We start from the raw sequence: 14,720 nt of genomic DNA on the forward strand, positions 1-14,720 counted from the left end.
CGGGGCTAACCCACCGGGCACCTCTCATCGTACATTCACATTCGTATCTAGGTGAGCCACATGGCTTATCAACAAACTCTATGCCTCAATATTACCATTTCCAACGGCTAAAACACTTTTATATCAACATCAACAACTACGCCCATATATATATACACAAGCCGACGAGGCTTAACAAAATAATATACCAAAAGTATGAGCCGACAAGGCAAAAGACATCTCCTATACATGACTGTCTACGAGCCTTCATGAAGAGTATGGAACATCATCATAAAGACGGGACAGGGACCCGCCATGCCAATATACACATAAAAGAATAGTATCCACAGCTGCAGCTCCGGATCAAATAGAGCTCCTCTAAGCAATCACTGGATATGCAGCCTAAGGATCAAGTCTATCTCCCTGTCCACCTGCGGGCATGACGCAGCGTCCACAAATAAAAGGACATCAGTACGAATAATGTACTGAGTATGTAAAGCATAATCAATAGCATAATGGAAGCATGAGAAATAACATAAGATAGAAGAATCATGGGAGGATAGGGCCATTTATATCTCTAGCGACAATCATCATGTTTTCTTACTCTTTTTCTAATAGGAACCTTCCATTTCTAAAGTTTACTTGCATAATAGTACCATACCCGACCATAGAGGTTCGGTGTCTCATATACCCGGCCATGACAAGGCTCGGTGTTATACATACCTGGCCCTACCAAGGCTCAGTGTTATTCGTACCCAACTGTAGTGGTGTGCGCGCGGTAGATGTCAAACCCGGCCACATAAGCTCGGTGTTACATAATAGTCATACATAATTATCAACATCATCATCATCATTGTTTACACTATATCCTTCCGTAAAGGATCAACTATTATAGGATGAGACCAATGGTATTATGAGATTTTCAAGAATCATGAACCTTAGTGATTCTAAGAACGGAGTCATCTTGGAAGACAATATGGAATTCACATGAGGGTATACAACGATGGGATCATGCCTTAAGAAAGAAGGGTTAACCTTACATACCTCTTTGTCTTCTTAACTACTTAACCTTCACCGTCGAAGCTTGGAAAATCTACATTTAAAAGGATTCGTACCTTGGTTAAGCCTTAACGATACTCTTAAATTCAAACTAGAACAATTCATGAGTTAACGAAAATTGGGCAGTATTTCCCCTATTTCATTGACTTCCACTATATTACAAAACAACTCCCAAACATCCATAATAACATCCACAATATCATAATCAAGTAATCAAATTTCATTAAGTCTTCAAAATTCATTCTCATATTCAACTTATACTAACAACTTCACATCAACTCTTAGCACATTTTCATACAACGCTTCCTCATCATCATTATTACCTTTTATAACAAGAATATATCCATATCATACTAAGAATCATGATTCAAGTTGGCTTACTACTCAAAAACATCATGAAAACTATATTTAGAACTCATCCTCTACTTTCTCCTTTCACCCACGTTATGCAACAACTAAGCATTCTTAATAACATGAAATAAGCATGAAAACTAACCTTTTATCACATAAGAATGAGCTTTGGAGCAAGCTATCAACTTATATGGAAACCCTAATTTCAATACCCAAGTTATTCTTAAAGTCTACTAACCCTAGTGAGCCTTCCAACGCATGAACACCTTAATTCTTGCTATTTGATCTTTGTTTTCCCTTGGGTTTAGGTGTAATATGCTTAGAGAAGGGTTTTGGAGCTTTGGAGAGCTTGGAGAAGTGTGGGAAATGAAAAAGGAGCAAAGGTCGTCCATGTATATAAAAAGAAACATCTGACCCAACCCGATTATACGGCCAATTGTACGGGCCGTATAAATTATACGGTCCGTACAATTGGACCGTATAATTCTACCAGAAAGTCACCCTTCTCTGGAAGCATTCTACGAACCATTATCCGGGCCGTATAATTTATACAGTCCGTGCAAATGGCCGTACAAACTGGAAATTCCCGAAACTCATCCTCGTCGATTCGTTCGACTTCCAATCCTTGTGGAACCTTCTTGGTACTCATGCAACACTTCATTAATTATCTAAGAGGCCCTAGAATAGCCCCTCAAGACATCACTAAATACGCATCAAATCAACTATCGCGAAAACCTTTCCAAACATGACTCACATTCACTTCCTTCGACAAACTTAGTCTCACATATCCATATGACTTCGAAATCTTATGGTACGCACTTTAAGCTATCTAATACTCTCCTTAATCTCATAAGGACTTTATGTTCATCTTAAGCTCACATTAGTCTACTCACAAGGCAACAAATTCGGAATTTTTGAGATGTAACAGACGTCGAAGATAAAATATAGCTAGCTAGTTAAGGGTCGAAACGTCCCCCCCCCCCCCCCCGCGCTACGCCCCCTCCCTTCCCCTCCACCACGCCCCCTATCCTCTCCCCTCCCCCTCCCCTCTTCTTCTTCTTCTTTTTCTTCTTCTTCTTATTATTATTATTATATTTTTTCATCTTTTAATAAAGATTATAACTTGCACAAATATCTGAAATCAAATACTACTCCCATCTCAATTTATATGGTATAGTTTGATTGGACATGTAATTTAAGAAAGAAATGAAGACTTTTAATCTTGTGATCTAAACTAAGCTAAAGATATTTGTGTGGTTATAAATTATCTCGTTAAGCGTAAAAGTTAAAGTTTAAAGTTAAATTATTGTCAAATAAGAAAATTTATTATTTTTTAGGACAGATTAAAAAGAAAAGTGTATCACATAAATTGGGACAGAGGGAGTAATACTTGTTGCTGATTTTCTTATTTGAATATTATCAACACATGTTATGCAGAACATTATAGCATTAAAGATGTACGAATCATAAAAGCGGCATTCGTTTTTAAGCAGACTAAAAAGATAAGTAAGACATGTAAATTAAAACGAAAAAAAATAATATTATTTTCTTTATTTTAATCCTTTTTTTTTTTTCTTTCTTACCAAAATAAAGAAGTAAACATTGAGAGATATTGATTTTAGGAGGTAATTTATTTTAAAGTTGCATTTACATGTTTCTTGAAAGGAAACTAAAAGAACAATGTACAGAAGAAAAAGGAAGAGTTGGATTAATAAGGAAGTAACAAAAGGACGTATCTTCCATTTCCAAATTGAATTCAAACCTAGAAAACTTGTATATGATTCTGGTTTCCCTCCATCCTTCTCCATTGGCGGCAAACTTTGCAAACAGAGGATTCACTGCCTATCCCCTGCATCTCTAACAGCGAAAGTAAGTTCTCTTCTTTTTGTTCAACTTCTTCTAGTTTGTAATTTATTGGTGTTTGGATTTCAATTCAGGAATTTTTGGTTGTATTATTGGAGATATTGAGGTTTTTACATGAGTTTTATGTGTTTGGAGAATTCACTGTATTATTAGTAGTATAGTGTTGGTGACTAATTTGATTTCTAGTTTTACTCAAAACAGAGCTTGGAGTTCTCATGTTCTCATATTAGTGTGCAATGTGATTATCTTCTTCAATGTAATTAGTTTCACATGAGAATATGTTCATTAATGCATAAATTGAAGTCCCTAGATAGAAGGTTGTAGGGAGGTCAATGATTTTGTGAAAACCGACTTAACCGACCGAACCGTACTTAACCGATTATTAAGATTTTTTAATAAAATCGACAATTTTTATATAAATTTCTAACCGTACCGAAAAATTGGGTAGGTTTTTTATTTTATAAAATAACCGTCCGAACCGTACCATTGACACCCCTAGAAGGTTGTAGGTAAAAAATGAAGTTGTCTGATGCAAAGAAACGATATACCTGCGATTTATTCAAGAACAATCATAAATTGCATCAGTTAACCAAAAATTATCTTCTAAAAATTCTATATACTTTTAGTCTCTAAAACACAAAAAACAACAACATACCTAGTGTATATACGTCTCTATAACACTAACAACAACAACATTCCCAATCTATATACTTTTAAATATATTTATCTTCTGGTATAGATGATGAAAATTCCCAAGCACCGAAAGTGGATGGAAAATAGACTTCTTCTCGGTCGAGCAGGTTATACAGCTGAATTTATAAGTGGCATGGAGGAGTTTATTGAATTTGCTTGTCGGCAACAGAAGTACTTGTCCGAGGGAGTCATAAGGTGTCTTTGTAAGCATTGTAAAAATATGAATCACCTTACACCAGATGAGGTTAATGAACATGTATTTCGAAAAGGATTCACACCAAAATATTGGTATTGGACATCACATGGAGAGGAAGCACCTCCAATTAATTTGAATGAACATGACAATTCAGGTGCTTCGAGTAGTCATCAAAGGTTTGAATTTGGCATGCCTTCAAGCAGTCAAAGTAGCCTTTTCGAGGATGACTATGAACACGTCAATAGATATCAAGGTATGGTTTATGATGTTGCAGGCGTAGAATTTGGGAATCAAGTAGAACCCAATCCAGAAGAGCCTCCAAATATGGATGCTACTAAGTTTTATGACATGTTGAATTCTGCTCAACAACCACTATGGCCTAGATGTAAATATTCAGAGTTGTCTATAGCGGCTAGAATGATGAGTATTAAATCTGAATACAATATGTCTCAGAGTTGTTTTAATGCAATGGCACAATTAATGAGAGATTCAAGTCCCCCAGATAGTAAGATACCTCTTAACTACTATCAGGCAAAGAAACTAGTGTCAGGGCTTGGTCTAACTATTCAAAAAATTGATTGTTGTGTTAATGGATGTATGTTGTACTTCAAGGCTGATACAAACATGACAGAGTGTAAATTTTTTCCATAAGCCTCGTTATAAAGAACAACATGTTCGCAAGAAAAACAATAAGAAGGTTCCACAGAAGAGAATGCATTACTTGTCTCTTATTCCTAGGGTTCAACGACTATATGCTTCTACAAGATCTACGGAGCACATGAGGTGGCATGATAAATATCGTAGGGACGAAGGTGTTTTGTGCCACCCATCAGATGGAGAAGCATGGAAACATTTCGATCGAACATATCCAGACTTTGCGATAGAGCCTAGGAATGTTAGACTCGGCCTATGTGCTGATGGTTTTACACCTTATAGCCAGTCAGCATCGCCATACTCTTGTTGGCCAGTGATTGTTACTCCCTATAATCTTCCTCCTGATCTTTGTATGATTGCCCCATACTTGTTCCTATCATCGATCATTCCCGGCCCTCATAAATTGCCTTGTGTATCTTCAACGGTTAATAGATGAGCTACAAAATTGTGGACTGCTGGTGTACTAACTTATGATGCGTCAAAGAAGCAAAATTTTATGATGCGAGCAGCATTGATGTGGACAATTAATGATTTTCCTGCTTATGGAATGCTATCAGGGTGGAGTACAACGGGTAAATTAGCATGCCCGATTTTCATGGAACAATCAAAAGCTTTCCATTTGAAATATGGGAGGAAAAACAGTTGGTTTGATTGTCAGCGTCAATTTTTGCCTCCTACTCATGCTTTCAGAAGAAACAAAAATGCTTTCTACGAAGGGCGAGCGGAGAAATCTAGACCTCCTCATAGATTAACTGGGGATCAAATGTGGGAAAAAGTCAAAGGATTTCCTAAAATAACTGAGTCGGGTCTACGCAAGTTCTATGGCTACGGGACATTCCATAATTGGACTAAAAGAAGTATCTTTTCGGATCTTCCGTATTGGAAGAACAATTTGATGCGCCACAATCTTGATGTAATGCATATAGAGAAAAACGTCTTTGACAATGTTTTTCACACTGTCATGGACAACAAAGACAAAACTAAGGATAATCTAAAAGCAAGAATGGACTTGAATGAATATTATCGTCGAAATAATCTACACTTGCAATATGACAGTAGAGGGAGATGTACTAAACCGAAAGCAAAATTCACCTTATCGAAGGATCAAAAGAAAGATGTATGTGAATGGGTTAAACAACTAAAGATGCCTGATGGCTATGCTTCTAATTTGGGTAGATGTGTTGATATGAAAGACTTAAAGCTATTTGGGATGAAAAGTCATGATTGCCATATTTTCATGCAATGTCTTATTCCAATGGCTTTTAGTGCACTTCCAAAACCGGTCTGGAATCCTTTGACTGAACTTAGGCGATTTTTTAAAGACTTGTGCTCAACAAAGGTTACGAGAGGATCATTTAATACAAATGGAACATAATATAACTCTAACCAAGTTTCCTCCTGGATTTTTTGATTCAATGGAGCACTTATTAGTTCATCTGCCTTACGAAGCAAGAGTTGGTGGGCCAGTTCAATATTGATGGATATACCCATTTGAAAGGTGTGAAAATTTCTTTTGAAAAGTCATTATGTGTTATCTTTACTGTATTAGATAATTTACTTCTTAAAATTATTATAGGTTACTAAACAAAATTAAGAAGACTGCAAAAAACAGATACAGAATTGAAGGATCTATTTGTGAAGCATACTTGGTTCAAGAAATCTCATACTTTTCTGCCCATTATTTTGAATCCCATGTCCTATCTAGCACCAATAAAGTTGGGCGTAATGATGTCTTTACTGAAAAATAAGCAAATCAACCAACTCTATCAGTCTTTAATCCTTCTGGCCGAACTTATGGCTCTGAAAATGACACTCGATGATTAGATGACAAAGAAGTTGCTGCCGCACATTTACATGTTCTAATAAATTGTGACGAAGTTAGGTCTTTCCTCAAGTAAGTTTTTAACTGTATATTTAAGAATAGCTAAATAATATGTAGATAGCAACTAATGTGCTAATGTAAGTGGTTGTCGTTTGTACGAACAAGCCCTGAGAGATGCTTATAGTAATCTTAGCGATGATGTCATTGATAAGCAAATTGAAGCCGACTTTCCACGATGGTTCAAAGATTATCTATGGTTTAACATAAAGTAGTTATGACTGAAGAACGTATTATTTATAAAAAATATCATTTACAATGTAAATCTAACGTACTTTTTATATCCAATAGGTCAATAGTAATCCACAAGAGGTGTTGCGTAATTCGTATTTGCAAGTCTTAGCAGAGGGGCCGTTAAGAAAGACAACTTCATGGCCTATTTATTTTGTGAATAGATATAAATTTCATACATCTGAATGGAGTGAAGGGAGAAAAACATTTAACAGCGGGGTATGTGTTAGTGGTCTTGGGGACAGGATGGCATAACAAGTGAATATTATGGTGTTGTTAAGGAGATTCTTGAATTGGAATGGACAAGGACACCAATTCAAAAATTAGTTTTGTTTTATTGTGATTGGTTTGATCCGCCTAGACATTGCAGGAGAGTTGATAGCTAGTTTGGTATTGTCGAGGTTCGAAAAAGGGGAAGATATTCTAAATTTGACCCTTTCATCTTTCCCGAAATGGCAACTCAAGTTTATTATGCAAATCATCTCGAAAACAAAGGGGATAAGGTTGATTGGTGGATGGTAATAAAGACAAAGCCAAGAGGAGCTGTGGATGAAAGACATAATCTGGAAGTTGCTTATCAAGAGGAGCATTCACATGTTAATGCAGTTATAGAGGATGACCCAATTGATTGTCTACAAGACGACCAAGTTGAAGGTGAAGAGGTCGATGTGAGTAACATTATATCGATTGCCAGTGAAGACGAACCTGATTTAATTGAAGACAAAGATGAGGAGATAACAAGCAAAGAAGAGGAAGAGCCTTTTAATAGTGATGATTCACTTGATAATCGTCAATCTGAGGATGAGTATGAGGATGAGGATGAAGATTGAGAATACCAATTTGTCAATTATTTTATATTTATTTATTTACAATTATATTTTTTGAGCTACTTCAATATGAACTTGAGAGCATTCTGTCCAATATGGTATGCGTTGTGGAGTCAATTTCTCTGAACTCTATCTAAAATCAGCAAAACAACTTATGCTTATTTTGGAGATATCCATTTTTGTTTCTCAAAGTATTTCTCCCATAATGCTTGTGCAATTTTTTTTTCTCTAAGTATTTCTCTCATAATGCTGGTGCTTTTGACTTATTTAGGTCACTTATTCAAAGAGTAAACTTGTTGTGGCCACATTTGTGTTAATATCTCTAGTACATAATCTAGCTGGTGTATGCTGTTATCTTAGTTCCTTTTTAATTGATATTTACTGTATAAAGTGTTCCTAATTCTACTATGAGAATTGGGTTGTCCATATATGGAAGTTTTTCCTTTTTCTTTCTCTATTTGAATAACAAAATTATCAGCTGCTCTCTGTTGCCTTTCCTTCTGCCTAGCTACATCCAAGTAAGTGCATAATTGTAAACTCTGAACCTTACAAACCTGAAGAGCTCTTTTTCAGCAATCCTCACATTGTATGAAGTGACCTCGTAATATGATAACTGTTAAGATGACAATCCATGTAACATTGTAATGTGAACCATTATTCATGCAGTTTAATATTGTTCATTTTTTCCAGATGTCAGGTACAAGATCGAAAGAAATCGGGCGAAAAAGTGGTAAGGGAGAAAAATCACATAAAAAAAGGCACGCACAGTAAAGCCTCAAACAACTCAATTGCCCCCCATAATCCCATCACGAACCCTCATGTCTCATACTAGTTCACTTAATGTACATGAGACTGTTACCTCAACCTAGTCCTGAAGTTAATCGACATCAGCCTCATAACTCTGAGTCTCGACCTTAATCTACTCAACCGCCATCTCATAACTCTGTGTCTCAACCTCACTCTAATAAGTCCCAACCTATAAATACAGTCACTCAGCCGCTTATACCTCCACACGCCAATGTTACTCCAGCCACTTCATTTAGTGCAATTGGCGATGACAATGTCGATGAAGATGATCGCATATGGATTGTACCTGAAGCAGATGGGTAATTGTATCAACTTTTAGTATACATATTTTGGTGCATTTAATTTATATATCTTTGACAATTACTGTATTTTTATGTAGGTTTGATCCTCACAAGTTAGTCATTGAAGGTATTGCTAATTGCATTCGCAGTAAATTTGAGCTGGTTAGACCCTCTTAGAAGAAGTTCCCAGAATCTACTCAGCATATGTGGTTTGAAGAATTCAAGGTAAGAAAATTAATATTACTGTTGGTGTTTAAGGTTATACGACTAATCTGAATTTCATTTTGATATATATTAACTATGTTATAAAATATTGTAGAAGAAATTTAGATGGCTCCCTCACTACAATGATGCTATACATCAGAATTTTTTAACAAAAGGACAGCTGCAAGGATGACCTATCTTTTTCAAGATGTTAGAAAAGATTTGACTGTAAAGCCAAATTAGATAGGGGATGCAGTATTTAAGGGGATGAAGGAGTATTGGGAGTCTCCTGAATTTAAGTCAAAGTCAAAACAAAACAAAAAGAATCGAGATGCAAATGCAGGTGCCTCACTTCATACTGGTGGTTGTACACCTCATCGTGTGATTTGGTAGAGGGTGGTAATAAATAAATTCTATTTAATGTTCTCTCGAAAATACTATCATATAAATGTTAATAACATGCACATCTTCCTTTGATTACAGAAGCAAACTACTGAAAAAGAACCTTCAGTTTCGGATTTTTATTTTCGCACACATCGCAAGGAAAAAGATAAAAGTTGGGTAAATAAGAAAGCTGAAGCTGCTTTTGTAAGTCTTCTTTTTATACTTTGTCTAATAGTTTTTATAGTATTTTGTATGGCTAGTTGAATTGCACATTCAGTACCATGATATTTGTATAGCCAAATGCATGTTTGTAATTATTGAATCCGAATTTGCGAATTCTAGAACTCCTAAAGTATCATGAGCAGATACTGGAATTGATTAGAGATGAACAAATTAAAGAAAGATGTATCGTCATCTTATTAGAGAAGATAGGTGAAATGGAAGAATAGTTTAAAAAAACATAGCGCATTTTGATGAGAAGTTTGTACAATTAGTTGAAGTAGAACGAAAGAAAGTTATAAACTTGAAGAGAAAGTTGAGTTGATGTTCTTGAACTATTTAGAAAACGCAAATATATGCAATAATGTGTAGAAATGTAAGAAATTTATTGCGGAAAAATGCAAGAGCTATTTGTAGTGCAACAATGCAAGATACTAAATAAATAAAGTGCATAAAAGCAAAATAATATGTGTATAGAATGCTGAAAAAATGTGTAGATTCTAGAAAATTTTGTGTAGAACTATTGCAGGACATGTAGAATGCAGAAAATTAATTGCAGATTTTGTCAAAAATGCTTGAGAGAGGGAATTAGGCTATAACTGAATGAGATCATAAGATGCTTGTGGAAAAATATATTTGGAGCAAGACATTGAGATTAGTTGAGAATAGATGTTACATTGTGTTCTTTGATGAAGAAACAAACAACTTGTATGAAAATAGATAAATAAAGGTAACAGTGATTAAAAGGAACTTCCGTTAGAAATAGATGGAAAATATAGCAAATGAATGTTTTTGATCAATTTTGGCAATAATAAGGAATTGTATAACTCCAAAGAAACACTAATAAGAAGTGACAGAGAGCTTAGCAGATTACTTCTTAAAATCTGGTGCTTGTAAATCTAGTTAGGCTGCACATTACAATTTTTTTTTCTTCCAGATGAGTAAACCAATAATGCAGCAGGTGCCTTAACTGCATTTTGGTGCTATATTTAACATGGTTCCTTTATTAGCTTTTTGGACTAATATACATATCGAACTTTAGTAATTCCGTCAAATGAAGAAATATTAATTTTTTGAGCATAGCTGGGTGGGTAGCTAGAACCAACATGCATGATGATTCATGATTAATTAAGCAAAGAACAAATTATGTCCCACTCCTTGTGACCACCTGATCCAGGAGAGATAAGCAACCAGACAGTCCGTCAATGGCAGCAAGTTTCCTTTGTAATCGTCGAAAAGGTTGAGCTCCTAGGTGTTTGTGCTGTGTGTGGGCATGGATTGATCACCCGATCCAAGGCTAAGTAGTTATTTTCGTTGTTTATCTTCTTCTAATAGCAACTGGATTATAGATCTTAGAACTTCATTACCAGTCACCTTGGAAGCCTGAGGATTACGAATAAGCTCCTTGAGAGTGCCCATGACAATAGATTAGCCTATCAAGTAGATTCAACTATGTGTCCAGTTTTTTCCTTTAGCATCTCCTAGAGCCAAAAAATTTCTACTCAGGTCAAATATTCTGATCAGATAGGAGCAATGGAAAGGAAGAACTAGGAGTTTCCTTTATATTAAAAATTCAGCCAAAAAGTTTCAACTAAGGTCAAATATTCTCTGCTTTCACATTTGGAAAAATAAAATCGTATTAAGCTAACTAGGGATGACCATCACTAACTTTTTCTTTTTTTATTTTTTCTTTTTGTAAAAAAAAAATCCATTCCCCTTCTTGTAAATTCTTTCTTCCTTCAAATCTGAATATCCTGTTGTCTCAGTATGTTACTATGGTGCCACTTCTTGTTAACTCTTTCTTACTTCTCTTTACCATGTTCAACAGCTAATAGAATTAGACAGGGTGAGATTTTAAAAGATGGTGATAACATAACTTCTCCACGAGGGAAATCTGTCTTCTTTAGTCCAGTAAAAAATTCTAAGCAAAGGTTTCTGGGAATATGGTATGCTGATGATCCAATAAAGTCAGTCGTTTGGGTCGCGAACAGGAACAAACCTGTCTCTGAACCAAAGGCTTAGGTCCTTTGTAGTGATGGAGTTGGGCTGTAAATTGTTGGTCCTTTGTATAGTGTAATTATTGATGCTCCAGCCACAATAATGTGTTCAAATGACAAGGACATGATTTTTTAAGTCTCCTCGGCCACTACACTAAACATACCTGAGTTAAATACTATAAGGTTGTTGTTTAAGTTAGGGTAAAAGTTATGTGTAACAGTAACTACACTATTCTTAGTTACCTAATTCCGTATGGTGATTGTCATTAAGACTTTTTTGACGTTCTTGTTGTTTCTACCAACCTACGTATAATGTTCTTGTTTTTTGGTAACTAACATTGTATTATTTACCAAGTAAGTTTGTACAACTCAAAGACAAGAAAAACAAGTCAATCACCACTGGAATTGGACATTCCCCAGCTTCCAGTGCACACTCTCCTCATCTACCGAGCCTCTATACCACTCATACCAGGTTTGGATGGCAATCTAATCTAGCCAACTGGCTAGTTAACTTTGGAAATAAGCTAGCTCTATAGTAAACTTCCTGGATTATCAATCGCACTGTTGCCTTCCGAGATCTTTGCTTCTGCTTAAAAACTCTCCCATTACGTTCAAGCCACACATGATAGACAGTAGCAGCAAGAGTGATCTTGTGTATACTTGCACCCCAGCTTCTTCCTTTGCAGTGCCTCTCAGCCCATTTTACTTCTTCTTGCCATGATAAATTGGCTCTTGGGATGCCTTGCCACCTTAGTAAGCACCTCCAAATGGCCTCTGTAACATTGCACTCAAAAAATAAATGTTGGATGGTCTCATCAAAGAAGTCCACATATCGGACAGATTGGATCAATTTCTATGCCCCATGAGCCAAGCCTATCTTTTGTTGTTAACCTACCATGTATAGCTAACCATAGTATGAATATCTACTTTTGCGCCCCCTGGTTATTACAAATGATTTTCCTCCATGATACCTTCGGGAAGTTGCCCTGCAACCTTTGATACACTGCTTTGATAGAGTATTTTGTCATATGAATCAGTTCATCTTGTGTTATCCCAGCAGTTGCTAAGTGTGTTCTTGTTGTTACTAACATTATTATATATTTCCATTAGCTCATAATTGTGACAGCTCGCTATCTTTTTTTTGTTAATGGTTCTCTGTTGCATTTGGTTCCAAGTTTAAACAAATAATTAATGCTTTTTTGTACAGAATAAATTTGAAAAAAAGAAAGAAGAATTATTATCTACTCAAAGTGCATCAGTTGATGGAGACACTAATTCAGCTAGCCAACTATCTCCATTAAGTGACATGGATATTTGGGCGCTATCAGTTGGTGGAAAGAAAAAAGGAAGAGTTGCAGGTCTTGGCTCCTTGGGTCGATCTGTAAAAGTTCCTAGGCAATCAACATCTGCAGCGCCGGACGAAGTTGATGAGATTAGATCTCAAGTTCATACTTTAAATTCCGAGCTATATAATCGATTGGAAGAAACTCAATGTGAAAATGAAGAGATGAGATGCCAAAACAAGAAGATGAAGAAAGAGTTAGGTGACACAAATAAGAAACTAGAAGCATTGATGAAGCATATGCGTTTCTCGGAATCATCTTCAAATGCACAACCATCATCTTCGGAGGACAATCAAGATTCTGAGAGTGCTAATGATGATAATGTTGATTCTGATAAGTCCGATAGGGATGAGTACCACTACGATCAGAATTGAGATATTTGATAGTAATATTATTTAGCATTATATTTTTTTTTTTTTTTTTTTTTTTTTTTTTTTTTTTGGGATTTTAATGCAACAACTTCAAATGCACTCTCTCGTTGATGACAGTTGCAATGACTTCTATATTTTGAATGAAAATGACTATGATCAGAATAACAATTTTTATGATTTTATGAGTATATATTTCTTTGTTATGATTACATATTTTAGATTTATGTGTCATGGTTCTTAAAAAGGAATAATTTGGATAATTAAAATCATTTATCATTGAAAATGTACAAATTACTTGCGAATTTTCATGCGGAAGATGCTGAATAACATCAATTTTATATGGGAATTTACCTGCAAAATTAAATTACATGGAAAATTTTCTACAAATATTACATTGGGATTTTTGTGCGGAAAAAGTTTCCTAGGTATTTTCGTGGGAATTTAGAATAACTTTTTTCGGTTAACTAGGAACTTTATATGGGGATTTTACCTGCGAATTATTACCTGGGAATTTTTATGAGGATATGCTTGCGAAGTTTTCATTTGATTCATACAGATTTTCTTGCAGAATTGTCCTATAAATATCCCTAGGAAAATTCGGCAAGAAAATCCCTATGAATACTTGCAAAATCTTTCCCACGAAAATCTCCAAGAAAATTCCTTTTTCTTACAATTTTTCACCAAAATGTTCCTGCGAATTTCTTCTAATTCTTGCGAACAAATCTGCAAATAAGATACCTACGGAATTAAAATCCCCATGTAATGTACACGGAATCTACAATCCCCAGGTACTTTACCTGGGGAATCATTCCCACGAACATCTCTAAGAAAATTCCTTTTTCTTACAATTTTTCACCAAAATGTTCCCACGAATTTCTTATAATTCTTGCGAACAAATCCGCAAATAAGATACATACGGAATTAAAATCCCCATGTAATGCACCGGGGAATCTAAAATCCCCAGGTACTTTACCTGGGTACCTGGGATTTTAAAATCCCCAGGTAAGAATTACCCACGAGATTATTTCCTACGGATTTCTGTTTGCATGAAAATCCGCAAGAAAATGATGTACCTGCGAATTTTCCATTAAAATCCGTAGAAAAATTCCCATGTAAATGGCACTTTGCTAGTAGTGCCTATATTATCTGTTTATCAATAATCCTAGTATTTTAGTGGCAGAATCCATATGGTTTATTCTTCAATACGAAATTTCGTGGAAAAATCGTAGATACGTAACATTCTGAACAGTTTGTCTCTTTGTACTATCAAATCTCAACTCTATGGTTGAAAAGATGCTTTTTTTTTTTTTTTTTTTTTTTTTTTTTTTGGGTAATAGAAAAGATGCTAGTATTTTTAACTTGATTGTAAGAGATTTTGTCTT

General features: G+C 35.3%; 1 protein-coding gene across 1 annotated transcript; it reads left to right on the forward strand.

Moving 5' to 3' along the window:
- Window positions 1-3,069: 3,069 nt before the first annotated feature.
- Window positions 3,070-13,515, forward strand: LOC132057801 (uncharacterized). Its single transcript, XM_059450405.1, has 3 exons — window positions 3,070-3,258; window positions 9,508-9,612; window positions 12,832-13,515. The coding sequence occupies exons 1-3, from the start codon at window positions 3,070-3,072 to the stop codon at window positions 13,339-13,341; spliced, it is 804 nt and encodes a 267-aa protein (XP_059306388.1). The 3' UTR covers window positions 13,342-13,515.
- Window positions 13,516-14,720: the final 1,205 nt, after the last annotated feature.

Source organism: Lycium ferocissimum, chromosome 5 (assembly GCF_029784015.1).
Source record: "Lycium ferocissimum isolate CSIRO_LF1 chromosome 5, AGI_CSIRO_Lferr_CH_V1, whole genome shotgun sequence".
In the NCBI taxonomy this organism is placed as follows: domain Eukaryota; kingdom Viridiplantae; phylum Streptophyta; class Magnoliopsida; order Solanales; family Solanaceae; genus Lycium; species Lycium ferocissimum.

Coding starts and splice junctions, on each gene's coding strand:
- LOC132057801 (XM_059450405.1), top strand. CDS start 3,070: ATGTACAGAAGAAAAAGGAAGAGTTGGATTAATAAGGAAGTAACAAAA. Junction 3,259..9,507: donor CTGCATCTCTAACAGCGAAA/GTAAGTTCTCTT, acceptor CTTTGATTACAG/AAGCAAACTACTGAAAAAGA. Junction 9,613..12,831: donor AGAAAGCTGAAGCTGCTTTT/GTAAGTCTTCTT, acceptor TTTTTTGTACAG/AATAAATTTGAAAAAAAGAA.